This window comes from Antechinus flavipes, chromosome 4, assembly GCF_016432865.1.
Source record: "Antechinus flavipes isolate AdamAnt ecotype Samford, QLD, Australia chromosome 4, AdamAnt_v2, whole genome shotgun sequence".
NCBI classification, from domain to species: Eukaryota; Metazoa; Chordata; class Mammalia; order Dasyuromorphia; family Dasyuridae; genus Antechinus; species Antechinus flavipes.
In genome coordinates, this window is record NC_067401.1 from 109,679,361 (window position 1) to 109,707,224 (window position 27,864).

The 27,864-nt window shown below is 49.9% G+C and overlaps 1 protein-coding gene across 7 annotated transcripts in view; it reads left to right on the forward strand.

Annotated features, from left to right (window-relative positions):
- The first annotated feature begins 6,071 nt into the window (after positions 1-6,071).
- MEF2D (myocyte enhancer factor 2D) overlaps positions 6,072-27,864 on the forward strand; it is a 44,768-nt gene continuing 22,975 nt past the window's right edge. For 3 of the 7 annotated variants that reach the window (XM_051993790.1, XM_051993791.1, XM_051993793.1), the window contains exons 1-2: positions 6,074-6,449; positions 27,535-27,746. In XM_051993790.1, the coding sequence (XP_051849750.1) occupies positions 27,693-27,746 (54 nt within the window). In that variant the 5' untranslated portion in view covers positions 6,074-6,449; positions 27,535-27,692. Of the gene's footprint in view, positions 6,450-19,752; positions 19,876-27,534; positions 27,747-27,864 lie in introns of those variants that run through there. The other 4 variants (XM_051993787.1, XM_051993792.1, XM_051993789.1 and 1 more) reach the window with 3 other exon arrangements.

The window sequence follows — 27,864 nt, forward strand, 5'->3', positions numbered from 1 at the left end:
CAATGGCAGCTGGCGGAGACTGGGCACGAGGGGGAGAAAGGCGGAGGGAAGGGGGGAGGCAGTTCATTTGCATTTAAAGGGGTAGTTCCTTCTTCGTGTTAAGAAGGCTAGGAGGGAAGGGATGGGCTTTGGACTTTTCTTTCAGGACAGTGGAGAGCACAAAGTCTTGGCGGAGTTGGAAAAGGTCTAGGTACAGCCCAGAACAAGTTCTATTATTTGAGTAGTGTCCTTCCGAGGGAAAAGGAAAATAGTCCCTCACTGTTGGGCTGGGACCATGTGACTAGGAAGAGGAGGAGGAGGAGGAGGAGGAGAGGGGGAGCGGAGAGAAGGAAAGAGGGAGGAGTCGAGGAGAAGGCTCTTCTTGCAGGCTGTGCTGCAGCTGCCCCCACCCCCACATCCTGCCCACCCTCTGAGCAGCTGCCACCACATCCTGCCCAGGCAGGGGGGACAGGGTGTGCTCGGGGGGATGCACTGACCGAGGACCCTGGATTCCCTCCTACCACATATACCTCACCCACCCACCCCACCCCCACCCCAGCCTCAGGTCCAGGGCGTGGTACCTGCCCTTTGCCTCCGTGCTCTAGCCTCTGGCACCAGCCTGGGCACCGGGCAGGACTCTACCCGCCCAGTCTTGGACATCGGAGTGCCTAACTTGGTCATTCGGGCCAAAGCTGCCTTCCAAGTCCTCTCCCCACCCTTCCACCCCCAGAGGCAAAGGGCAGAAGAGAAACAGACACGCCTAGCCCGTGCTATACACGCGGGCGGATACCGATATGCACTCCGGGATATAGGTACACATCCATACAGATAAATCTACCCGGGTAGTTACACGTGTAATAAGCAGCTGACATTTACAGTTCCTAGCCCAGTGCCTGGCACAATAAATGCTTTATGTAACTGTGTCATTACCTGTATCATTTCATTCGACCCTCAAAAGAATACTGTAGCTTCTCTTAACCTGGTGCCCGTGGACAAACCACGCTCCCTCTCTCCCTTCTCCCCCCGCCCAATTTGAAAAGACGGATAAGAAAAAAAATTGCACTTTTATTTTCACTAATCTCAAATTTAGTATTTCCTTCGATTAGGAGTTTTTAAAGAAATATAGACTGGGGTAGGGGTGGGGAGGAAGGAAGGGGAAAATTTGGAACAGAAAGTTTTGCAAGGGTCCATGTTGAAAAATTACTCATCCATATGTTTTGTAAATAAAAAAGCTATAATTAAAAAAAGAAAGAAATATAGTCTGAAGACTGCCTATGACAGAGACAGTTACTGTATTCCAAGTGCTGAGTGATCCCTTGTACTCTAAAGACTAGGAAACTGAGGCTCCCAAAGGGGAAAGGTCACAATCCATTAAGTGGCAGAGCTGGGACTTCAACCCAAGCCTTCTCACCCTCCTCCCTCCCCCCCTCCAGTGTGGTTTCCTCAAAAGGATACAACTTATGAAGCTGCACAATCATGCACAGACACAGATGTATACACACAGACAGACACACAGGAACACAACACACCTCCTCTTCTTCCAAAGCAGACAGATGGGATGGGGGTGGGGGATTGGAGAGCTGGAGGTGGCCTCAGCTAGGACAATGGGGGAGGGGGAGGGAGAAGTCTCCAGTGTGCAGAACAGCAGTGGAGGGAAGTGCCAGGCAGGGCAGATCCAGGGAGAAAAAACCGATATACAATATTCTCCAGAAGGCAGTGAGGGGGGAATGGGATCCAGAAGGCTAAGTGTGAGCCAGTGTGCTTGACGCCAAGAAAGGGAAAATTAACTTCTGGGTTATGTTGATGTGGATGTTAATTTAGCCAGTCAAATGGGCTGTCATCATTTTAGATGTATTAGATCTACAAGGAATATGGAAGCAAAGGGCTGTATACCTTCCCACTATCACCATCAGTGTGGTTTGATGGGAAATAATGATGTGTATAAGATGAGAGGGCTTAAGTGTGAATCTCTGATCTACCTCTCACTAACTCTATGACTTTGGACAAGTAACAACCTCTCCGTTTGATTTTCTCACCTGTAAAATGGAGGGGTTGGGGCAGGGAAGAGATGAGAGAGACTACATGCTCTCTAAGTTTTCTTCCAGCTCATTGTCCCGACTCTTTTTACCCTAGTTAGAGATCTGTGGTTATGCTAGAAGGGGGGGAAAAAGCCTTTGCTCTGGGGTATTTCTCTCTAACAGGCTCTAACATGTTTTGGTTTTTTTTGTTGTTGTTGTTGTTTTGTTTTTGGTAGGAGAATAATTAACAAGATAATCCTTGTTAAACATAATAGAAATGTTTGTTTTAATCTTTCAGAGATCTTGGAAATATTCTTGAGAAATGAAGCTGTTCTTTCTCAAAGGGAAAGAAGGGGAAACAGAGTACTAGGTCTCCCAGCACTAATTTGATAATTTAATCATATACACACAAAATCAGCTGAAAAAGACCTGAAATCATCTTGTACAACCTCATTTTACAGATAAGGAAATGGAGGACCAGAAAACCACTCCAGTATAGCTGAAAGAATACTGGATTTGAAATCAGAGAACCTGGATTCAAATCCCAGCATTACACTTTCTAAAATTTAGGAGATTAAAATCTTCTCTCTCAGTTTCTTCAACTGAAAAAAACATTTTGAGAGGGGGTTCAGATCCAGGTCTTTAAAGTCTCTTCTAGCACTAAATCCTGTGATCCTATAAACTATAAAAGAGAGGCAGTGTTAGAGAGTTTGATTCAGATCCTGAAAAACATAGATTCAAGTTCTATCTGACACATATGTATTATTTGACTCTAAGCAATTGTGTAGGCTCATAAATTGCAGAGAAAATGCTGACTTGCATTAGAAGAGGTAATTTCTCCATCCTAATCTAAGACTATCGCACTCCCAGGGCCAGTCCCTGTGGAAACAAAACCCTAGTGTCAGAGCTTCCAACAATATTTTGAATTGAGAACTTGTGGGTCTTGGGGGAGGAAAATGGTTGGAAGGATAGCTTTGCAACTTAAGTTTAGTGAGGGCATTGTCAAAGTGTCCTCCTTGTTGCCTAATCCAAAATCTTCTTCCTTTAATGTCACCCCTCACTTTTTTGTTTTAATAGAGATAAAGTCCAGCAGAAGACCCATGCCCTTCCATAAAGTCTCAATGCTGTATAATCTCCCTTCCTACTCCAATGCTGTCTGCCCTTTCTTAATATGCCCTCCATGGAGCTCAAGAGGAGGGGAAGGAGGGGGGGCAAATAAATCTCCCTTCAGAATTTCATCTTCCAAGATCAAGAGCTTTTCTCAGCTGTTTCTTCAGTTCTGGGACCCCCCAGGGATTAGATCCCTCCCCTCTTGTGACATCATCAGTCATCCTCTGGCTCCTGGCCCTTTAATAGCCAGCCCAGGTGACTCACCTTCCTTCCTCATTCCTTTGTTCTGGGCCCAACATTCCAAGCTGGGGAGGACCCAACAACCAATAACATCCTTGGAGGGGTACCAGCCCGGCTCGGGATTGGTCAGATCTTTAGTTAGCGGGATGCTCACCCCGCAGGTTTTTTAAAGGGTGGGGCTAAGAGCTGATTCAAAGTTGGGAGGGGAGGGGGTGAAGGGAAGAGAACCTAAGAGAGTCTTTTGGTTTCAAGACTGAATTGGCCATCTGGGCTGTTTCTATAGCTTGAGAAGCACCATTGGATTAAGGTTGAGCATGAGGGAAGAGGGAGTGCTTGGAAAACTTCAAAGTAGGATGATAGAGAAAAGGGCCAAGAGGCAGGACATCATCCATCTTTTCAGGTCCCTGCTGGGTTTCCCTATCCTCTTCCCTTATTTATTTTCAGCTGCAACGTCCTGTCCAGGTTAGTTTTCCCAGGCCCCTTCCTGTAAAGCCTTTTCCAACAACCGCTGATCTCTCCAGTCTCAACATTCTGCTTTCCCGACGGAAACAGCCGGAAAATAAACACCCTGATGACTAAACGGTTTCTCCAGCTAGAGCCTAAGGAAGTCCTAAAAATAGAGCCCGTCAAATGAGGGGAGGTTTCCCACTTCTGGTTAGGAGAGAGGGGAGGTCATTTTATCCATCCTTCTACCTCCACAAAGGGCAGTCCTCTCTAATAGCCAGATTGAAACCGTTTGAACCCTGAGAATCCTCAGGAAAGATGCAGTTTAGACGTCTACCCTTGCCTTTGCTGTGTCTCAATTTCTATTCCTCAAGGCTTACACAGGGTGTACTCACAATATGCTAACTATGTAAAGCCCAGACCTGTTGGGGAGCTGACAAGCTGTAAGGAGACCATGTGGGACATTGCTTAATCCTGGAGGGTTTCCTAGAGGAGGGCTCAGAAGGGAAGGTTTGGAGAAAGAGGCCAAGGAAATAAGAGCCTGTTGGCTTTGTATTAATTGATATACAGTACTGAACCACCAATCTAATTGCAAAGCAGTCTTTCCGATGTCTCCTGTTTGGGTTGGCAAGGACCTGAAGAGATTAATCGATTCCTTTTCCTGCCTCCAGACTCCACAATCTGGTCCAAGTTCTTCTCCAAGAAATAGGGAAATGGACTTTATCTAGGCCCAGTCAGAGGAAACCAGGGCTGAAAGACCCCATTGTTTAATTCCTGTTCTGCCACTTACTAGATGTGACCCTGGAAAAGTGATTTAATTTTCTTGTGCCTCAGTTTCCTCATGTGGGAAAAAGGGATAATAATAGCTTTAATACTTATCTCACCAGGTTGAGAAGATCAAATGAAGTGATGAATGTAAAGTTAACAAGCATTTATTATGAGCCTACTGTATACCCTACCAAGCATAATTATGTGCTAACTACGCGTCCTATTAACCTACTGTGTGCCCACAGGCATTGTTAAGGGTTGGGAATACAAAGAAAAGGATTTAAAAAAAAAAAAGGATAAAGATGAAGACCGGGCTCTATAAGAGCTCATAATCTAATGGAGTAGACATGCAAACAACTAACAAGATATTGACGGGATAAACCAGAGATAATCCATAGAAGGAAGGCATTAAGGGGGGCCCGGAAAGAGCTTTTTCAGAGTAAAGACTTAAACCACTATCAGTCACTTTTTTCCTACGGGGGTGCTTTGGGATATGTTCCCCTGAAGTTAGACCTGAAGGACAGCACCCGAGAGGCTGAGGACCCCTGTTAGTTGGGATTTGGAGGGCTGATGCTTGCTTCTTGAATCCTAAAAGACTTGACTGGGGCGATCGAATTTAAAACAAAACAAAACAAAAAGGGCCAGTCCTCCTTTAATAAGATGTTTTTAAGGGTGTTTCCTGTGCTGGGGGAAATTAGGGTTCCCGCCCCTTTAAATTGCCCCCTTGGCTGCGCTCCGTGGGCTGCAGGCTCCGGGGATGAGGTCACCCAAGAACTATGAGCCTGTAGCTTTAAATTGCTAGGCGTCTCCGGAGCCGGGCGGGGGAGGGGCACCAGGCCGCCTGTCACAGGTAGCCTGGGGAACCGCTCAGCCCCCTCCCATCTACCAAAAGCCTGTCCCTTTAAGCCGGTGCCTTCCTCCATGCCTTCGCGAGGCAAGGGCTGGGTGGGGAACCCATGCACCCCAGGAAGGAGGCGCCTAGCGCTTTAAATACCGCCCCCAAGGCCCCCCCTCCCCAAGTTTCTCTTAACTCTCCTCCTCGAGGCAAGGGAATGGCACCTAGACCACCCTACTTCGGGCAGAAGCCCCCTAGCCCCGGGAGCAACGGGGACAATCAATTCCGCGAGCCGTGTTACCCACGGGGTTCGGGGAGCTGGGGGGGGTACTGCCCCTTTAATAGCGCCTTCATGTCTCCTCGTCCCTCCCTGCCGGCAGCGGCGGCGGCGGCGGAGGGATCCGCGGCTCCTGCCTGCGCTGCAGCCTAGCTTGGGGTGGGGAGGAGGGAGCTGGGAGGGCGGTAGGCGCGCAGGCGGGGAAGGGAGGGGAAAGGAGGGGAGAGGAGGATAAGGAGGGGGGGGGAAACCGTGCTGGGCCGGAGAGGGGGCGGAGGAGGTGGAGGAGGGAGGGGGCGGGCCCCAGTCCCGGGACCACCCCTCATTTGGCCCCGCCCCGCGGCCCCCATGGGGCCTTCCCATTGGCCCCCCCGGCTGCCCGTCATCCCGCCACCTCCTCTCCAACCTCCCCCCCCCCCCCCAAGCTAGGCTGAGCTGTGCCTACGTTGGCCTCGGCTCCCGGGGACTGGAGGAGTTACCTTTGGAGCCCAAAAGGAGGAAGGAAGAAAATATATCAACAACAGCGGCAGCTCGGGAGCCCCAGCCCCGGACCTTCCCTCCCCTCAACCCCGGCCCCAGGACAGGGGCCCGGGACCTCCCGGCTCCACCCAGGGCCCCGGCAGACGCCTGTCTCGTTAGTTATTTTTCGATTTCCCCTCCCCCCCAAAAGAAAAAAAAACCTACCACCTTCCAGCGCTTGAAGATCTGAGAGCACCGAGGACCACCACTCTTCCTCTCACCCCCTTCCGCGACACCCCCCTCCCCCCACAGGGGGTTGGTGAGTAGAAAAGAAATAACGCGCCTATCACTTTAAGAGACCCGCCTCCCCCCTCCTTTCCCTGCCCCCCCTTGGGGTATCCGGGGTGGAGGGGGCGCCCAGGCCATTCCCCCGTCGTGTGGGATGGGGCTGACCGGCTGCGTCCCGGAGGGACAGTCGGAGCAGGCTGGGGCGGGGGGTTAGGGAAGCCAGAAGCGGGAGGCCGTGGGGGTTACGGGCTGACCAGGTGTGTTGGGGCTGGGGGTTAGAGGAACGCCGAGAGGCGCGCTCCCCGGGAGGGAGCGATGTCCCGCAGAGTAGAGCGGGTGCTGGCACTTGGTTTGGGAGAGGGTCGGAGGGCCTGAGGCGATGGGCCTGGAGGGAAAGCCACCCCCTCCACCCTGAGGGTGTGGGGGGGTACCAGGGTGACAGCCTGGAGCCACTGACATTTTAACAGCCGTCCCTCCCTTCCCTTGCCGCCTGTTCCCTCCTCCTTGGCCCAAAATGGTGCAGAAGGGGGCCTGGGAGGGTGATTGGAGGGTGGGGGTGGGGTGGGGGAGCTGCAGCTGTTTGAGAGGGAAAGGGGGAGGGAGGGGGGAATGTTGTTCAGATGACACCCCGGGCTGGGTGGGTGGGTTGCTCTGTCTCTGTGTGTTGGGGCCCAGTTTGGCTCCTGTGACAGCTGAGAGCTGGAGATGACAAACAAGCCCAGGGAAGGAGAGTCCGTCTCCCAGGACTTGACCTCCCCTCCCTGGGGGCTCTCTCTCCAGACCTGGACCTCCACGTGGGGGTGGGGGCTGGGGGCAGCTTCCAGGTCGAAGCCTGGTTGGAGACCCCCCTCCCAGCTGTCCACAGCCCCACCCTTGGGTGGGTAACTAACTCCTAGCCAGAGTTTGCATCTGCACAACATCTGGAGAGTGGGGGGCTACTGGAGAGGGTTCTCTGCCCTCAGAGTGACTGGAGCTGGGATAGGGAAGGACAAAAAAGAGGTCTTCTTGGGGCCCCTTGGCTTCCATGTTTTAGGGATTCCGGAGGAAGGAGAAAGGAGGGACACCCCTTCCCCCGCTCCTGACACTTTCTTCTCAGATCGGGGAAGAGGGTCCGGGACGACACATAGCAGGCTGGACCATTGCCCAAGTTCTCAGCAGCTCCTTCCCATGCGTGTAGTAGGCTCCCCTGCATCTTTCTAGCTGCCATCGGAGTTGGGGCGGTAGGAGACAGAACTTCTCCAGGGCGATGGTGGTATCCGTGGGGAAGGGGGTGGAACCTGGTAGGACTTAGCAGGGATGGGAAGTTCACCGTCTGGGGCAGTGACCTTGGGCCTCGGGAGGCAGGCTGTGGGGAGGGTAGGCTGGAGAGGAATGAAATGAGAAGTTCAAGCTCGAGGAAGCTGTCCACTCCTTCCTTGCCCTTCCCCGCCCAGACTCTCGTTCAGAGATTTTTCCTTTGGCTTGCTTGCTTTTTTTCTTTTGGGGGGTGGGGTAGGGGGAGGGAGGCACACATGCTCTGTGTACAGATTATACATGTATGTCGTGGGTCTTGTTGCTAAGGGGAGCCAGGCTCTCTTACTTGGTAGTTGATGGGCAGACTGGGAAGCTGGGATAGGGGAGGGAGCTAGGATGACCTCCCTCCCCCCACCCCTCCTTCCTCCCTTCTCTACCCCCTCCACCCCTAGGGACAGGCTGCTCTAGGTCCCAGTGATTCCAATCGGGAATGAACTTCCTTCCTGTTTGCCTTCTAAGCCTGGGAAAGAAAAAAACACCATTTGGGGGCAGGAAGTGGAGAGGTGGCTTAGGACCAGGGTGTTGGTATCCGAGGGCCCTCTCTGACCTGCTCTGTGTGGGTAGGAGTCATGTGGGCCTGTGTGTTCTGAGCACTCCTTTAGTCCATGGTGTGTTTGTCCTCCCCAAAGGGAGAGGGGAGAGGGCAGGGGAGGAACAGTTTCTGATTTCTGCGGCGAGGACAGCACCCTGAATGGTCTCTCCACTTTACTGGGAGCCCAGAACAGTTGAGTGCTGACACAGAGTCACCCTGAAGATCTACGGCAGAGCTGTCATCCTTCTGGTCCTTCTAGTAGAGTCCTGGATGCTGAGGGAGCTAGAAGGGGGTAGAAATGAGGTCCCTGCCATTATGGGGGTAGGAAAAGGGGCCGCCTCCCCGCAGGCGGGTGATTCTGGCCGACAGAAAAGCTCCAGGCGTGAGGACTTTGGGGTGTGGGCGAAGGGGGGTTGAGATGGACCTCAGCTGATTCACCTCTAGCTGGACTGTACCACAGCCCTTGAACAGCAGTTTCTTCTTAAAGGATGTTATCTGGTCGGTAGCTGACGCTATCAGCTCTACCCTTTCTTCCCTCTCTTCAGACTGGGGATTGGAGAGATGATGGGCCAGACTTCCCTGCTCAGCCCCTCTTGCAGCTCATAGGCAGGGAGGTACGGTAGTCTCCCCAGCTGCTGTTATATAATCTCTCCTGCAGGGTTTTTTGGGCTTTTTTTTTCCTCCACCAGAATCCATGCCTGAGTGTGAGGGGGGAGGAACAGGAGCAGGATTGGCAGTGAGAGCCCCCAGGTGTGTCGGCCAGTTCTGAGGCACAGGGACAAGGACGGACTGGCCTCTGGAGTCCTAAGCCTCAGGAGATTTGAGGTCAGCTGCCTAGAGAGGTTATATGACTTTCTGAGGTAGTAGGAACCTGGGGCAAGACCATCATGCTCATCCTTCCCTTTGTCTGCCTCCTCAAAGGGCAGCCCTCCTTGCTGGGAAGGGACAACCTCTCTCCCATTTCTTTCTTCCTATTACTGTCTGCTGGGAAGTATGCTTTAAGTCTGACTTCCTTCTCTCCTGCTGCACTCAGGGTCTGAAGAAGTAGACCTGGGGGCTGCCCCCAGAGAGACCCTCTTTAGAGTCTGGTCTATGACAGGGACCCACCCTTCTCCAAGCCTCTAGATCCTCCGCCCTTTCTGGACTTCTGGAGCTCCTCTTTGAAGCCTCCCAGTTGCTTTGTTCCGAATCAGGCCTCACAGGCCTGGGTGGCAGATCGAGGGGCCAGTCGGCTCCTAGGCCTTCTCCCTAGACTCAGGGACTGACCGGGAGAGGCTGTCACCTTCCGCGTCTCAGATGCTTCAGGGGTTGCTGCCCTGCTTCGTTGTTGGGGGATAGTTTACCATTTTTAGAAGTCAGTGAGGTAGAGGGGGATATGAGCGGGGGGGGGGGGGGGGAGGGAGGAAGGGGGGGCAGAGGGACCTTCGCTTCTTTTATCTCAGGGTCTGAGCACTTCCTGACTTGTCAGGGGTCTCCAAGCACATTCTTAAGAGGCCCTACAATCTCATGGAAAGAGCACTGGGTTTGGCGTTCGGATTCTGGATTTCGGTCCTAGTGCCGTCCCCTGCTCCCTGTGTGACCTTGGGCAAGTCCCTTGCCCCTGGAAGCTTTCCGCTCACCTATAAAAGAAGGAGGTTAGGCTAGAGGATCTTGCACTTCTTTTGCCAGATTTACCGATCTATGATCCCTATTCCAGAGTCTAAGGCTCTCTCACTTCTTCCTGACTGTCAAGAGGTCTTGAAGCACTTTATGACTAGAGAATGGCAAAACACTCTTTGGCAAAGTGCCCTGGGTTATTATCCCCCTTTTATAGGGAAGGGGGGAGGGAATGGTGATGGCTGTGGGCCTTAGGAGCGGACTGCCCAGGGCCTGTGGCGCAGCCTCAGCGTCACTGTAATCGCCTGTAGCTTTTATGAGTCCCCACTTTGCTCAGGGCCAGAGTCAGTCCTCCCAGGGTTTAGTGACTTACTCACCAGGCCCTGCCTGTGGCAGTCCAGGTAGCCCTCGGTGTCTGTGGGGGGAGGGGACGGCCACGTCCGGGCAGCCAGAGCTGACCAGGTGGAAGTGCTGTTGTGAGTCTGTGGCTGAAGCTGCAGCAGGAGGGGTCCAGGTGGGACTGCAGGAAGACTTCCTTTCCCCTTTTCCCCCTGGTGTTGATAACAGCCACAGCTCTGACTTAGGAATTGAAAGAAAGGCTAGAAGATTTCAAGGCCCTTTTCCTCCCATCCCCTCCCCCCAGCCCCCAGTTTTCTGAAAGAAGGGAGGTGGGAGACAAGACAGACCTTGACCTTTGTCTGTGTAGGCACTATATTGTTTGATCCTCGGTATATTTATTTTTACCATCCCCACCCCACTCTGTCCAGAGCTGGGAGCTGACTGGGAACTCACGGGGGTGAGGGGAGGGGAGGGGAATGCATGCACATATGCCTGTTGGTCTGCGCTACATGTCCCCACGTTCAGGAACAGGTAGACACGCGTACATGCTTGGACCTGGTCGTTTTTAGTTGGGTCCGTGACCAGGGACATGCTACATCCAAGCAGAGGTTCGTAGACAAAGAAATGGTGGCTGACCTCGTCTCGGGGACGGAGCTGGTTCTTTGCGGGGTACAACTGTAAAGATGATTATAGGATTGGAGATGGCACTGTGGGGGAGAGCTGTATAAGATCCTTTCTCCACCCTCCCAGCCAAGCGGCCAAGTGGTCTTTGGAGAGCTCCATTTCCTCCACTTTCAGATATAAAATGCAGGGGATTGGACTTGATTGTGCTCTCAGAGGTCCCTTGCATCTATGGCAGTCTGCTGATCTGTGACAGGTCGGTCAGGCTGGCCTTCCCGCATCCCTTGCACCTCAGGGTAAAAATTGGGAAGAGCTTTGTCCCTGCAGCTTCTACCTGTCCTGGGTCACAGCTGGGCAGTGACCATATTTACCGCTTAAAGTTGCCCTCCTGAGGCCCTCGGACGCCAGATCCTGTCGTTGGCCTTGGACCCATTGGTGGCCAAAGAGCTTCCCCTCCCCCTAAAACTGGCACTGGGGAGCGTCTGTTACGCCAGGGAAGATGATAACAGTAGTCTCCACAACCCCCTCGAGCCCCGGGTGGATCTGTGGGGCAGCTCAGCCTGGAGCCCGTGCCCTGGCCCCGGGCTGACTCAGAGAGTAGCTGCCCTTTAGTGCGGGGATGGACTTCCAGGGGAGCTAGTCCCGGCCCTAGATTTTACAGTTGAGACTGAGGACCTCTTCCAGACTTGTCTTCTTCCCCTTCTCTTCATGCACTCAGTTCTTCAGCCAAACTGATCTACGAGAAATGCCGTCCGCAGCTTCTGCCCCCATGCCTGGAATGGGCTCTCTCACCTTCCCCCCCTCTCTGGCTTTCCTCAAGGCCCCGATCTTGGTTTCTTAATAAAGCCTATCTTGATTCTCCCCTTCCACCCCTATAGCATTCTCTTACACCGTGCTGCTAGGGGAATCATTTTTTATTTACTCCTCTGTATAAACGTTTATCCGCTAGCAGAATATAAGCTCCTTGAAGGCAGATACCAGTTTGCTGTTGTGTTAGAATCGTGGTCTGCCTGGCACAGTGTCTTGAACATAGCAGGCCTCAATAAATGCTTGGTAAATAAGCTTGAGGAGAGGGCTCTTGTCCAAGGTCATGTAGCAAAGAGCTAAGCCAGGATTCAAATCCAGGTCTGCTCTGCTCTTTTTCTGACTTCGTAGCACTGGGTGGGTAGAAAGATGTGTTTTTGAATTTCCTGGGTGTTAAGGAGCTCTAAGTCCCCATAGCATCCTATGTCCCTTCAGAGCTGAGTAAGGTAAGAGACACATATTTTCCCTTTGCCCTTGGAGGAAGAGGGTGAGCTCCAGAGCAGAAACTAGCCCATGGAAGAAAACCGAAGGCATGGTGATAGTGGGGTAAAAGAGATTTTGGGGGTCCCCGTTTGGATATCTCTAGGAGCTAGAGAAGGGACCCTTAGAATGAAATATAAGCTCCTCTGTTGGGCATTTAAAGCTCTGGCTCTGACCTACTTTCCTAGGCTTATTACATGTTATTCCCCTTCACAAACTCCATGGTCTGGCCCAACTGGCCTTCTGGCTGCTTTTCTTCACACATGACATTCCTTCTTCTATGTCCATGTCTTTGTACAGGCTGTCCCCCTTCCCCCACTCCTACCCCGTGCCTGGAATGTCCTCCCTCTTCACCTCCATATCTTAGAAGCCTGTTTCTTTCCAGACCCAGCTGGAGCACCATCTTTTGAAGCCCTTTCTTTCTCCCAGAAATTGCCTTGCATCTACTTAGTCTATATTTTATACTTGATACAATGACTAAAGAGCTGATTTCAAAGCAAGACAGTCCTGGGTTCAAGTTCTGCCTTTGACACACCGCTGTGTGACCTCAGGCTAATCATTTAACTAGATTATTGGTTCTCAAAATGTAGTTTGGGGGTCCCTGAGCCCCTTTTGAGGGGTTGGCCTTCAAAGTTAAAACTAGTTTTTAATAATATGTCAATGGCCTAATAAAATACTCCTTTTTCCAATTATAAAACTGTAAGAAGCCAAATTTTCTTTATATACTTCGAAACACTATATTATAACAGATTGGATTCAGAAGCAGATAGGAGAATCTGGCTGTCTTCTATTAAGTCAGACATTAGATTAGCAAAAATATGTAAAACAATACCACTCTTACTCAGTTCTTTTGTTTTGGAAAATGAAGTTATTTTTTCATTCAAATGTAGTTTGTAAGAACATGTAATGGGTTTATTGTTGTTGTAAATAAATTAGCATTTTAGAATTTGAACAGTTTTGATTTTTAATATGGTAAGTGTAGATATAATCTAGCTCTTTGGGGTCTTCAGTAATGTTGAAGAATGTAAAGGGGTCCAGAGACCAAAATATTTGAGATCCCCTGCTCTGTGAAACTTTTAAGATAGCAAATTACAGAGAAAGTGCTAACTTTATTGAAAGTTCCCTGTAGTAATGAAATCAAAGATTCAGTTCCTATCCTGTGCTATAGTTTGTATATGCTTATTGTACCATCTTTTCAGGGAAGGAGGTCAGGCAAGTACAATTCATTTTTATATCCCTAGCACCTTGCATAGTATCTGGCATATTGGAAGTGCTTTATGAATGTTTATGAATTGGTTGTTTGATTGACACTGTAGTTGTGAGGATTAACCAGCAAGAAGGAGGAGTTTTGTTTATTTTTATTTTTATTTTTTTATGGAGGCCTTAGAATCCCAGGACATAGAAAAAGGTGGTCAGACTAGTTTCCAGGCCAGGAAAGGGGTCTGAGGAAAGGAAGGACACAGTGATTTCTGGTCATTATTCTGCCATGGAGTCAGAAGTAGTACTTTCTAAATTGAGTAGAGAACAGGCCACAGTGGGAAGGGCTGAAGCTAGAAGAAAGGAAGGACTTCCCCACAAAATTTTGAGATGAGGGGCAGTGACCTGTTTTCAACTAGAAAGGTGAAGTACAGTTCTGGTGAATTTGGGCCTTCTTAAACTGAGAATCTGAGGAATTACCAGCTGGCTAGAATGAGTCTTATGGAGAGCTGCCTTCTTCTGATCTCTTTTGAGCTAGGAATGGAAAAGGAGAACATTGGGAACTGGAAGGAAATAGTGATTTTATTAATTCCAGCCTCACATACAGCTGAGGAAATGGAGGCCTAGAAAATGGAAGTCACTTGCAATAGTTACCTAGGTATTAAGAGGACACTGCTGGGTGTGTCTAGTAGTGTACACTGAGAAATACTTGAGTTTAAGCTGAAGTAGAATGGAAGTATCTGCTGCTTAAGGAGGGGTATCTACTGAGACTGCTCACCCCAAACCCCAGCCCCCGGGCCAGACATTTGACTCATTGCTTCTTGTATCTCTAAACTTTGTTTCCTTCAGAACCCAGAGTTCCCCCTTGAGTCTTCCTCTTCAGATGTTTGCTAGTAGCCATTCCTTTTGATCACTGCTTAATTTTTCTTCATCTAGAAAATGAAAGGGTTGAACAAAATAATTTCTGAGGTCCCTTCTCAATCTAACATTGTGCATTCTCTGGTCTCTTCCAGCTCTATAGTTTGTAGACATTAAAAAGTCTTAGGTTTCATCTCATATGAATGATCAAAAAAGCCCCAACTCAATTCAGTTTATTAAGCTTTTACTCTATACAATGCACTATGTGAAGTACTTGGGATACAGATGTGAATAAAACACAAAATGTGCCCTCTTTGAGTTTACAGTCTAGGTGGGGGGGATTGAAACCTGAATACAGATAGCTCAGATTCCATGGAAAATGAAAAAAATGCATAGGAGAGGTCAAGAACAGAGGGAAGAGATTGGAGAGCTTTCAACATCATGGTATAGGCAATGAGAGCTGAGCTGGTCCTTGAAGGACTGGAAAGATTTCATGAAGAAACAAAACATAGCTGCCACAGGAAGGATTTAGATTAATAGCAGTGTGGACTTCCCAACCTCCAGGTTGTCAGGAGATGTGCTGGAGTGGTAATCAAAGGAGGGGGAAGGCCATCCTAGAAGATAAATCCACTGTCTCTCTTAATCACTTCTTAGACTGGAAAGAAGAATGTAGAAGCCTGGGAACGGATGTAGTGATCTAACCCATCTGTTCCTGATACTCCCCATTCCAAGACTTGTAGGGGTACCAGAGACCCTCTCAGAGGGTCCATGGGGTCAAAATCATTTTCATGATACTAAGACATTTAATTTCCAATATTTTAGATATCAGCAGATAATCTATATAAACAAAAGCTCTTTGGGGGTCCTTAGTACTTTTTAAGAATGTGAAGGAGACTTCTCTGTGAGCACAAAATTTCAGAGCTGTTCCAGAATGAATCTAATCCTTTGGAACTAGGGTGTGCTATGGGGGGCAAGGGGCACCAAATCAAATAAGAGATTCATGGAGTGTCAGACTTGGAAGAAGCCTGGGAGCTCATCCAGTCTATTCCCCTTTTTTAAAGATGAGGGATGTGAGCCTGTAGCGGCCAAATGACCTGTCCAAGACCACATGGTTAGCGGCAGAGCTGGAATTGGATCCCAAGCTTGACAGCAACTTCATGGTACTTTTCACACCACCAAAAACGGTACTGTTGGATAGGTTCCAGGTGTCCCCTTTTCAATCTAACTCTCCCTGCTTTGGCCTCTTTGTGCTTTGGGGGACAGAGGGGGCCATAAAGAAATGATATGGCTTACAGCTGCCTTTGAGGGAGGGAGTGTGTCTGACCAGTAAGGACAGGTGTCTGTGTCCCAGCTGGTGACTCTTGTCTCCTCCACCTGTCAGCTTCCCAGAGTGTGGAAAAGAGGAGAGAACTAGCCATCCCCTACCCCATCTCCTTTGAATGGTGCCTCAGTGTCATTCAGTTCAAGCATTTAATGTGTACCAACTGTGTGCCAGACACTTTGCTACATGCTGAGGGTAAATAGAGAGAAAATAGACAGACTCTGGGGGCAAGGGGCTTACTGGGTGAGATGCAACCCGGATCCAGATTAGAAAATAGAAAGTACTGAAAAATCATTTCAAAAAAGAGGCATCTTAGTGCATGGGCAGAATTAGGATAGGCCTGGAATAGAAGGTACATTTCAGATGTGAGGGACCAACTGCAAAGTTGTGGAGGCAGGAGATGGATGTTTTGTACTAGGAGCAGCTCCAGCAGAAGGGAGACAGAAGCACCTGGGGACCAGAGGCATCTGACCTCATTTCAGAGCCAAATGTCCCCAAGAAAAAGGGTAGGAGAGGGTTAATGAGGAATAGATTTGTCTGTTGTACCATTTTATTCCCTGCCCTTCTCTGTCCTCCCTCCTTTTTTTCATCTCGTGGCACCTTCAGCTTCCCCCAAGGCAGCAGGCTAATCCTATATAAACTGACTTCCCAACTGACCCTGGCAGGGTCCTGCTGGCTCCATCTCTGATCCCTGCCACACTTAGTGTGTGGAACTGGACCCAGAGAGCTGTGTGCACAAGATCTGGGTTTGACTAGCAACTGGCCCTTTAAATCCTCCTTGACTCCCCACCAGGTCACCCTGTTTCTCTGGGAGGATTTGCCTCTTCCTGATTGGATTGGCCTCCTTTGAGCCCTTACCATAATTTCATGTATATAGCCTGCTCCATGTAATCCATACTTTTTAAAACCCTGATCACTCCCTACCCCACCCCCCAAAAAAAAAAAGCCATTTGATCTCTCAACCAGCAATTATTTAATTGTCTACTATGTTGGGTGCTAGGAATTAAAAATGATAAATAAAGGAAACAGCCCCTCTTCTCAAGAAGTTTTTATTTTATCTGGGGAGATGAAGTGTTTCCTTGCCTTCACCCTTCAGAGTCATTCTGGCCAGTCCTCTGCTTCCAGGCCACTAGGATGTTACTGGAATCTGCCAGGAGAGTGCCAGGAATGTCACTCGAGGTACTCCACGGTCCTTCCCCTGCTGCCTTGTGGCTCCCCAGCATCACCCGCTGCCTTGGCTTGACCTTACTGGTGGTTCTCATCCCATGTCTGAATCCCGACCTCGCTCTGTGTCTGTCCTTCCCTCTTTCCTTCCCTCGGCTCTCTGGGGAGAGAAGTCATTTTTACTCAGGGATAGACAGGATGTTGGGCCTCTGCTGTCACTCTTGGAGGCTTCCTGGTGGAAGTAGGCCTTGACAGGAGGGAAGCCAAGGGAAGGGAGCCACTGAATATTTTTGAGCAGGGGAGTGACAAGATCAGATGTGTACTTTAGGGAGGTTATTTTGGAGTTGAATGATGAACCAAAGAGAAGAGAAATCAGAAGTAGGGAGATCTGGCAGGATATTATCATGTAGTCTAGGGGAATGATGAGAAGCTCTATGATAATTCTGGAGAAAATAGGTTTGAAAAACTGTGGGGATAGAATTGGCAGAACTTGGTATCTGATTAGATAGGAGAAGAAAGGGAGTCCTTTACCTTCTCCTCCTTCCCTCTTTCCCCTCCCTTTATTCCTGGGCTGGGCTGGGCTGAGCCATACATGACCCCTTCCCACACCAACACCAACGGCTCTTGGGCTCTTCCAGGCCCAGCTGGGACTTTCACTTCTGCCTTGGGACCCTAGAGGGAAGTCGAGCAGGGAGATGAGAGTGATGAAGCTAACTGTCCCAACGGCCCCCACCTTTTTACTCAGAATGAGAGGAAATAAACTAACTTTACAGTTGGTGGGATGGAAGTTAGATGGAAGAAAGGACTTTCCGGGTACTGGGATGAGGAGGAAGGCCAGAAGAGGGTCCCGCTTTGTCTCCCTGGAGGCCGGAGGCCCTGACACTTCGTTGAGAAGGAGGAGAGAATTCTCCCTGGGAAGAGTGATTTGCCATCAGGATTAGTGATAGAGGTGAGATTGGAACCCTATTTTCAAAATCCAGGAAAGCTTATGTCTCCTTAGTGTGGTTTGCCCTTAGTTCTGGAAGAGGACCAGGCAGGACATTGGGGAGATGATGGCATGACCTGCAAGTGAGTGGAGTTTAACTGAGGGAGGGCTAGGCAGTCCTCAGCCTCTAGAATGGTTCAGAGACCAGTTCCTGATTCTCCATACCTCTGTGACTTGGGACCAGTGATGAAGCCTCTTTGGGCATCAGTTTCTGCATTGGTAAAAGGAGGTCATAAGACTAAATTTGAGGTGCCCAAAGTGTCATCTTAGTATCTGAGTCTGAGCTTGTCAACTACTTTCTGTTTTCAGTACTGATATGTTTTCAATTCTAATTAAACAGTAAATATTGATAAATATAACTGACATTAACAAAGACTCTTTGTAACTGGGCTTCTCAGGCATTTTTAAGCCTACAATGGAATTCTGATACCAAAAAGTTTGAGAACTGATGGTTAGGAAAAAAAAATTTTTTTTTTTGGGGGGGGGGGGGGCTGAGGCAATTGGAGTTAAGTGACTTGCCCAGGGTCACACAGCCAGAAAGTGTCAAGTGTCTGAGGTCAAATTTGAACCCAGGTCCTCCTAACTTCAGGGCTGGTGTTCTATCCACTGCACCCCAGTTTAGGCAGTTTGTAAGGGCTTTTTTCCTAGTTAAGCCATCTGGTATCTGCTTAGATCTAATAGGGATCATTTCATCTAATCCATCTCCCTCATTTTAGATCGGAGTAAACTGAGGCAGAGGGAGGGGAAGTGATTGCCTGGAGGTCATACAATGGAGTTATTTCTAATATTGGAGAAGAGATGACCTTCAAAGAGAGAGGACCCACATTCACTTCTCTGGGAGAGCCCGGAGACCAGGGCCCAGTATGACAAGATCCCTGCAAGCTCCTTTAGCCAAGCAATGCAGGGGGACCAGAGGACCCTAGACTTGGCTTCTAGTCCTGCCACTTACTTGCTGTTTGATCTTCGGGAAGCCACAGAGCCATGCAGGGGTTTTGGGGGGAAGTGGTGTCTAAGGGCTGATTTAAGGGCAGTGGGGCCCGCTTGGCTATCCTTGGTTCTGAGGTCTCCCAGCTTTTCTACCAGAGACCTTGTGCCAATTGCACTTTACTTCTGGACCTCAGTTCCCTTATTGTAAATGATGGGATTGGACTTTGTGGCTTCCCTCCCAGCTCTAAATCTCTGATCCTCTAATTCCCTGTTCTACATTCTGTTCCCTGTTCACCTTTGGGGTCTCTTGCCTTCAGGCGGTTGGTGGTTGTCCTCATGGCACCTCCACCCCTTGCCCTGGGGCAGAGTGGTTCTCACTCTTCATTGCCAGTCCCTCATGCCCACCACAGTGAGCATCTTCTCTCTCTGCGGTGTGAGGGTCTGCATCCCTTCATCTTTCCGATGTTAAGCTCCCCCTTAGGAAGTTCCTTCTGGAATCTCCTCTCCATCCTTCCCGTTGCACTGTTGGCCCCACCTTAGCCTCCGATTGGCACAGCTTCATGGATGCTGCTTCCTGAGCCTACCCAGCCCCTGGAGAGCCTGGAAATCCCCAATCAAATTTCTCTTCTCTGAGACTTCATCTTTCTCTCTTCCCCTTCTCAGAAAGGCAGGGTCAGAGCTATAAAATGAGTATCTGAACTAGAAAGGATCTTAGAGATTGTCTAGTCCAGTCCTCTCATTTTCTAGATAAAGCAACGGGTAGAGTCTCAACCACCCGGGTGGACTTTGGTCTCCCGACGCTGGGGGGCCTCAAATTCTAGTAGCCTGCCCTTTTGGGCACCGAGGCCCATGATAGCAGAGGGTTAGAGGTTAGAGAAGAGGAAGCTTGAAGTTGTCCAGCTCCAGGAGTGAAGCTGACCTGGTTGTGGGAGGAAGGACTAGTGGGAGTTTGGGGAGAAGAGGGGTTCCGCCCCTATTTGGTAGAATTCTAGGGAACTCCTGGATTCAGAGCCTGGGGGATGGTTGCGATGACCCTGCTCTCCCTCTTCTTTAGGAATAGAATTTCATACCGAGTGGGAGAAGGGGTGGGGCTAGCCCAAAAGTGGGTGGGAAGCCACCATGAGTGTCTGTCAGTCCAACTACTCCCTGTCCCCTCCCCTAGCTCTCTGCCCTATCTTTCCCACATCTGTTCCTGTCCCTTAAGCTGCAGTAGTGGTGACTCCCCAGAACCCGTACTCCCTCTGGCTTTGTCCCCCTGACGCCTGGGACCCTCAACTCCAGCCCAGGCCTCCCCTGGAGCTAGCTTCCCTCACCCTGCCCTCCCTCCTGGGGCCTCCTTGGTGAGTTAAAATTAGCCCAGCCCGGGGCATAAAAATAGCCCTGGGCTGCCTGAGAGCGGCCAGGAAGGCCTAGGGGCCCTGGTTGGGGGTGGGGGTGGGAACCTCCAGCACTTTGAGCTCTCCGAGGCTAGTGGGAAAGTGGTCAGTGCCTTCCTGAATCCCCGTTGTTGGGGGGAGGGGGGGGCTGATAATTAGGGGTGGAGGAATTTGACCTAATGTGAGGAGTCCTTGAGAAAAGTCAGCTTGGGAGGGTCACGGTGCCCCGGCCCTCTGCTCTGAGAAAGGCTGGGTGAGAACTTTAAGCTGGGGGTCCCCCTCCGGTGCCACCTCTTCCCTACCCCGTGTCTTCCTCCCCTTCCCCCCCTGCACTCTCAGTGACTATCCTCACCTTCCAATCTCTGGGGCTGAATCACTTCCCAAATGTCTACACCACTTCTACTCCCTCCCCCTCGTTCCCCCCAAGGACACAAGCCTTGATTTCTGGGAGACTGAGATGCCCTCGGGTTAGATTAGAAGTCTTTCCTGTGATAGCTCTCAGCCTTCACCTCTCTTCTGCCCTTGCCCACCACCCTGGGAAAGCCTCGGGCTGGGGGGTGGGAGACGGTGGCAAGAGGCCTGTTGCCCCTCCCCCTGCCAGGCAGCTCTCCTGCCCTGCCTCTGAGGAGGCCCTGTGCTGGTTGTGACAGGTGTGGGGCCCTGGACTCCCAGGCATTTAATTCCTTGTGCTTTCCCCTTTGGGATTCCAAGCAATGGAGGGACAGAGAGAAGTTTTAGAGGGGAGGGAAGGGAGGAGGAAACGGAAGCCACTTGAAAACCCATTCTCGGACTCTCTGCTCTGGGCCAGACTTCTTTTAGTCAATTGGTGAAAATCTGTTCATCAATCTGTTCAGCTTTTCTGCCCTCTATTTAGTTGCTGGACTCAGGGCTGAGTAGGGAGCTGGGAGGAGAGGGCTCCTAGATCCCCAATCAAAGCTGGGGACCCCTTCTTTTATTAGGGAAAAGGAGCCCCTTTATTGGGGCTCTGGAAGGAGTTGGGGGGAAGGATTAAGAACTAGAAGTGCATCAAGAACTAGAAGGCCCTAAAGATGTTCCAGGCCAGACTCCTCCCTTGTCTTACAAGTGAAGACATTGAGAAGTTAAGTGACTTGTCCAAGATCATTCCAGTAGTAGTTTGGAGAATTTGGGTTTGAACCCAAGTCCTCGGGTTCCCTCCGCAGCCCTGCAGTGCAAAGCTGATTGTTTAGGCTTTCGGTTTAGTGTCTTATTTCTCTCTGTCCTTGCATCTTGACTTTCTCCATCTCCATGTCTCACTCTATTTCTCAGCTCTTTAAAAAAAAAAAAGGAGGGCTCTCCTAATCCATGCCCCACCCCCCTCCTTGTTAGCTGCTAAGGAGACCCAGCCTGTTAGTGGCAATGGAGGTGACAGGTGGATGTGACTGGAACTCTCTCTCCCCTCCCTCCTCACTTCATGCCCTGCAGCCCAGCCCAAGGGAAGAGGCAGGCAGGAGAGGGGGTAACAGACTCTGTCTCCCCTTGGGAAGGAACTCAGGCTTAAAGAGAGCAGTCACCCTTTCTCTTCATCTCAGAGGATTGGGTTTGAGTACCATTGCTGCAGGACTTTGAGTCACTCAGCCTGTGACTCAATCCTCCTCCTCCTCTTCCTCCTCCTCTTCCTCCTCCTCTTTCTCCTCCTCCTCCTCCCCCTCCCCCTCCCCCTCCTCTTTTTTTTCTCTCCTCTTCTCTCCTCTTCCTCTTCCCTTCTAAAATTGGAAGGGAGGACCATCCTCCCTCTAGAGCCCAGGATGGTTGCTCTCACTTGGCCCTAGGAGCTCTCAAGGCTTGGAGAAAAGCCACCTCTCTTTACAACCCGAGGTGCTTTGAGATCTCATCGCTTAATTCAACAAACATTCATTAACACCTACTATGCACAAGTCAGGGGATGTGGATACACTCTGGGGTGTAGAGATAGTCAATTAATTTCTGCCATCTGCAATTGCAGGAAGAGATGGGAGTTAGCCAGGAGGAAGAACTCCCTAGTTTCCCTAATCTTTCTGGAGAAAGGGGGTGGGGGGTGGGAGAGAAGAAATCCTGCCTGTGGTCTGACTCTCCTGTCTCAGCCTCAAGGAGCTCATCCAATTATGGGGGAAGCTTTGGCCAGCACAGCCCTGTCTCTGTCTGCCTCCCTCCCTCTTCTCCTCCCCCCTCCCCCCAGGAACCAAGATATCATCAGTGATCATTCTGAAAGTGGAGGTTTGAATATTGCTTAGGACCAGGAGGTGTTAAACTGGGGTGTGGAGGGGGGGCTGGTTCTCCTTATCACCCCATCTGCCTGGAGCCCCTCCCTCCAAGACCATTTGAACAAAATTTGCACATTCTTCCCATCCCTCCAAAAACAACAAAATCTACCCCAGAACCAAGGTTATCTCAACCTTTCCTGAGAGTGTCTGTGTTTCTCCAAGGCCTCTAGGTAACTGGCTGGCTGTGAAATCTTGGGCAGGTCCCCTTACTTGTCTGGACTTTACTTTACCCAGCTGTAAAGTGGGGTGATTTCTGAGGTCCCTTTCCACACTGACATTCCTCTTCAGTGTCTCAGGTTCACGTTGTGAGAGCCCTCCCAGTTTTAACGTTTTGTAAGTTTTGTTGTAGGAGTCTCTTCTTTCTCCCCTCCTTCCCCTGGTTATATAGGATAAACTTGCTGCTGGTGGCTCCCTGGGCTTGCTCTGAGGATCATATCTGGGGGCTATCCCTAGTTTTTCCTTCTTTCTTTACTACTTCTCTATTGACCCCTCTCCCTGGCAGTCTTAGAATCTGTCCTCTGACCACCTGCTAATCAACACCAGCCGCTCTGCCCTATATACAGGTTGCACCTTGTGCTTTTGTCCAGTCCCAAGTAAAATTTCTTCCGGGACTTTCTTCTCGCTGCCCCCCAAACCTCCCCCCCCATCCCGGCGTGCTCCCTCCCCAGGAGGCAGTGAATCAGCAGTTCACTCTGAGGCGTGACTCTTAGGTGGCATCGAGAGTCACAGCTGTGGCTGAGGAACCAGGGTCACAGCACCCAGAAGGGTGAGAGGAAGGAAGAGAGAGCCTGACAGGAGGGGGAGGGGAGACTCGGCCGGTCCTCGGTCCCTCCATCACGAGGCAGGGGCTGGCCCTCCTTCCGATCTTAGGGTGGGTGACCCAGGCCGGGAGCTCACGCGATGCTGTGTGTCAGGGAACAGAGTTTGGGTTAGAGCTGGAACATGGGGAGCGCTTGTCTGGGTGGGAAGGCTTCCTGGAGGAGGAGAATGGAAGGCTGGGGAACGGAGAAGAGAGGGCTTCACATCTGGAGCTCATGTGTGTCAGCCTCTGCTTCTGGCAGTTGATTAGATAATTAAGCAGAGGGCTAATTAAGCAAGCACAGGTGTTCATTAAGGTCTCTCTAATTGGGTGGGAGGGGGCTTTGGAAAGTCTAGCCTCACTGTAGAAGGGCTAAGTTTGGGACCCTTCTTATCTCCTTCCTACTACACATTTTCAAGGTTCAGCTGGCCCTTTCTTCACCCTCCCCAGGCATCAGCAAAATGCCCGACCCCGTGGCTGCCATTGGAGATGCTAAAATAAGTGGGATTGAGGGTGAACTTCCCAGCAGGGGAGGAAACCAAGTGCCTAGAGAGCAGGGGAGGGGATGTGGAAAGAAGAGTGCACATTACATTTTGTTCTGTAACAGTTTAAATGGTCCTGGAGTAGGAAGGCCAGTAAGGTTAGACAGCAGAAAGAACTGCCCGATGTGCAGAAACTGGAAGTCCCGAGGGAAGAAGAGCTGTGCTGTAAAATGCTTTATTATGAGATCTAAGGGGTGGGGGTGGCAATCAGAGACTTTAACCCTTTTTTTTAGGTTCAGGTCTCTTGTTTCCCTATCTGGCCCCCACAATCCCCCCCACACTTCCCTTTCCTTTCCCAATGCTGATCCCTCACCCATCCCAGCTCCCTGTGACAGGAGGCGGGGGTGGGGGTTGGGGGGGTGGTGTTGTAGGAGACCAGCCAGGGAGCTGGTTGCCAAGCAACCGTTACCATGGCAACTCCATCCTTTCTATCTCCATGTGCCAGGGGCTGCTCCTTAGATGGCTTTAGATCCCTATCCACCCTGGGAGCAGGGAGGAGAGCAGGGCCCTGGGGCCAGAGAAGAGAAGGCTGAGAGGAGATTCATTGGCCCACCAAAAGGAAATTTCCTAGAGTTGTGGGGGGAACACCCACTCTGCATTGGAAGGAATGAAGGTTAGACTTTTGGAGGGACTTTGAGGAATATACAAGGTTGATATAGGAGAATTGGTGAAGGGGGCCTCTCTCTTTTGGGGATAAGGGCATTGTGGTGAGTTAGATTACTGGGAACAATTTCTGAGGCAGCATGAGAGTGGAAAGAAGAACCCAACTTGGGATTCTGAACACTGGATTTAAATCTGTAAGTTCACTGAGCCTCAGTTTCCCTGTATCTCAAATGAGAATAGTAGTATTTGTACTGCCTACTTTACAGGATCATTCTTAGGGAAGAAGCTTTTATAAACTTTAAAGCGCTTTGGAAATGTAAGTCATTAATACTAAAGTGGGCTGTGTGTGTGTGTGTGTGTGTGTGTGTGAGATAATTACTTCATTTACTCATTTTATGGTTCTGGATGCCTCAGTGAGGGAGTCTCTCTTAAAGCATGTACTCTTGCATCCATGCTATCTTTCACCTAATGAACTCCTTTATACCAAGTTCCTGGCCCTCTAGGCCCTATATACCAAACTGATTATTATATTAAAAAATATGGCATTTCTACTAATAGTAGAAATGACTAGTAGCCTAGACTACTAGTTTAGGCTTTTGAGACTTTGATGCTGACAGGCCTGTGAAGCCAAGAGATCTCGATTTGAATCTCTCCTCTGACATTTGTTGCCTGTGAGACCTTGAGCAAGTCATATCTCATGGAACCTCAGTTTCCTCATTTGTAAAATGGAGCCTTTTCAGCCCAATCCATTGACTTGTACCAGCCACCTCCTGGTGTTACTAGGAAGAAAGCACTTTGCCAATTTTTAAATGCTGCACAGATGTTAATTGCTTATAATGATCATCATTATCCTCAGTATCCTAGTGTCCAATCCCATGCTTAACTCACAGACATAGATTTGGAAGGGAGCTCAAAGGCCTTTTGAGTTCCACATGTACCCTTCCAGGAATCCCCTTGACATCTGCTTAATATGTGCTCATCTAGTCTTGGCTTGGACAACTCTGGTGTTGGGGAACTCATTACTTGTGGAGGCATTCCACTCTACTTTTGAATAGCTTTCATTATTGGGAGATTTTTTTCCTTCTAGTGAACTGAAATCTGCCTCGCAGGAACTTTTGCCCATTTCTTTTAGTTCTGCTCCCCTTGGGGCCAAGTGGAACAGATTTCATCCTTCTTCTAAAGACAACCCTTCAGATTCCTGAGGTCAGCTGTCATGTTCCCCTAAGTCTTCTCTTCTCCAGGCTAACCACTCCTCATTTCTGCAACAAATCCTCACGAGGATGGCATGGTTGCCAGTCCTGCTGGAGAGGAGATCACTGCTGTCTTGGATTGGGTTCAGATGGTTAGGTCTCAAGCCTATACTTCTCTCTCCCCTTCTGAAAGCTCTCGGAGCTCTGACTGGAGCAAATGAGAGAATCCTGGGGGGTCATAAAGTTTTGAGGCGGGAGTGCCTCAGAGATTGTGCAGATGAAGCCCTTCATTTTATAGATGGGAAAACTTAGGTCCCAAGAGAGGACCTGTCCTGTCCAAGGTCACTCAGATGATAAGTCATAGATGTGGGATTCTAGCACAGGTTGTGTGACTCACATTTCAGCACTCTTCTCCTTTTCTCTCTTTTACACCATCGTGATGGAAGAGAGGATAAAACAGTTGTAGTAGCTGGGGTGTGGTTGTTGCTTTGAAAAGTTGAGAGAGGGGCTGGAAGCTAAGAAACCCCAAAAGAGTAGACTTGACTGCTTCAGAAGCACGATTCTCATGTGGGAGAGGTCTTTGACCCCCCCAGTCTGGGGGAGGGCTTTCCCTGCTAGCTGAAACCCTAGAATGAGGGAGGAGGGGCCCTGGCTGATTTCAGCTGGGGGTTGTGGAGGAGGAGATGGTATCGGCAGCAGATAGGCAGATGGGGTTGGCCCTAATAACAGCCCCAGCCACCACCCCATAGCTCAGCCACCTCAGCATCTCCTGACTCACTGTCGTGTTAGACTGATTCTTGAGAACAGAGACCGTCTTTTACCTTTCTTGGTATCCCCGTGCTTAGCACAGTACCTGGCACATAGGACTTAATGCCTGTTGACTTCTCCCTTCTCTGAGCTTTGTGTGTGTGGAGGTGGAGACCTAGAATTGATACTGTAGCAGAAAGGATAGAGATTAGACCACAACAGGGACTTTTAGGACAGTAAGCTGGGCTGGGCTGGTGTTGCCCAAGAAGTTCCTAGTGGGGTAGCTGGGGGCTGCAGCCCTAGCTCTGCTGACCTTAGCCAGACCCACTCTACATCCTCCTGCTCCATTTAAGCCCTCTCTACCCCTAATGGCCAGATCTCAGCTCTTTGTATCTGTTTGAGAGCTAAGCTCGCTGAGTCAGAAGTGGAGTGCCAAGATGCCAAACAAAAAGATACATTAACTGTTTGGAGCCTGGAGGCAAGGGAGGTTGCTCTGTTTACAGGTGGAATAGTTGGGGCACATCATAAGTTATCTCTTCCTCTTAGTTATGGGCAAGTGACTATAGGTATTCTGACAGATTTTTGAAGGACTGTTGTGGGAAGGGCATTAACTTTGTTTGATTTGGCCTTAGAGGGCAAAACCAGGAGCACAAGTGTATGATTATTGCCAAAAGATTCCCAGCAGAGCTGCTTACCAATGGAGAGAGCTGAGTGGGTAAGATAGGCTGCTGCCCATCACCAGAAGGAGTTAGGTGAAGGCTGGGTGACTGACTTTGGGATTATAGTAGAGATAATTTCTTGTTACTTTCCTGATCCTCTAATGTTCCTTCATCTCTGAGAATCTGGGATCTATTCAGTGATCCCTTTGTGTGGCCTAGAGCACATCAGTGCCCAAGGCTTGTGGTGCAGTACCCAGACAAAGCACTTCTGGAGTGCCATAGCAATTGCTCTGGAAAAGAACTGAAGACTGGAAATGCTGAGAAGTCATAGATCAAATTCATGAGCAGGATTCCCAGAGCAATCTAGAGTATTGGAAAGAGTGCTGATCAGGGAATAAGAAGAGCCCTGGGTTTGAATCTAACCTCTGACACTAGTCTCTCTGAGCCTCAATTTCTTATTTGTCAAACGTGGGTATTTCTAGCACCTGCCACACTAGGGTCTGGTAAGCTTTGTAGACCTTAACTTGCTGTGTAAATGTGAGCTGCAGTTGATATTGTTGTTGCTGTTGAAATAGCTGTTGCAAATAGATGATCTCCAAGGTCCCTTCCCTTTCAGATTCTGTGACTGTAAAACTGTACAAAGAAACATAGGTCCAGAAACAAAGTGGAGGAATTTAAGTCTATTTTCAAATCAAACATTTACTGCATGTAAGAAGTAGTTTTGTTGCATAATTGCAAGCTAGGCTGGTTGCTTGCTTCCAGTCCTGGTCCCATTGTTCTCCTCTTTCATAGTTCCTCTTTTCCATCTTTCTGCCTATCCAGGTGGCTGTGCTAGAACTGCCCTTGAGGACCATGAACTAATCTCCTTCGGGGACGAGTCTTTTCATGAGCATACTCTAACACCGGCCGGTCGAGGACCCACCTCCCAGCAAGGCCTTCCCCTCCCCACCTCTCCCCAGGGTTGAGGATCTCTGGAGAAGATGGGGCGGAAAAAGATCCAGATTCAGAGGATCACAGATGAGCGGAACCGGCAGGTGAGAGCCAGAGTGAGGTACAGGGAGAGGGGAGGCTCAGATCAGGCCATTGACAGCAGAGGGTTAGGATTCAGTGGGAAAAGAGAGTTTACCTAGAAAAGGTGCATATTTTCTTCTC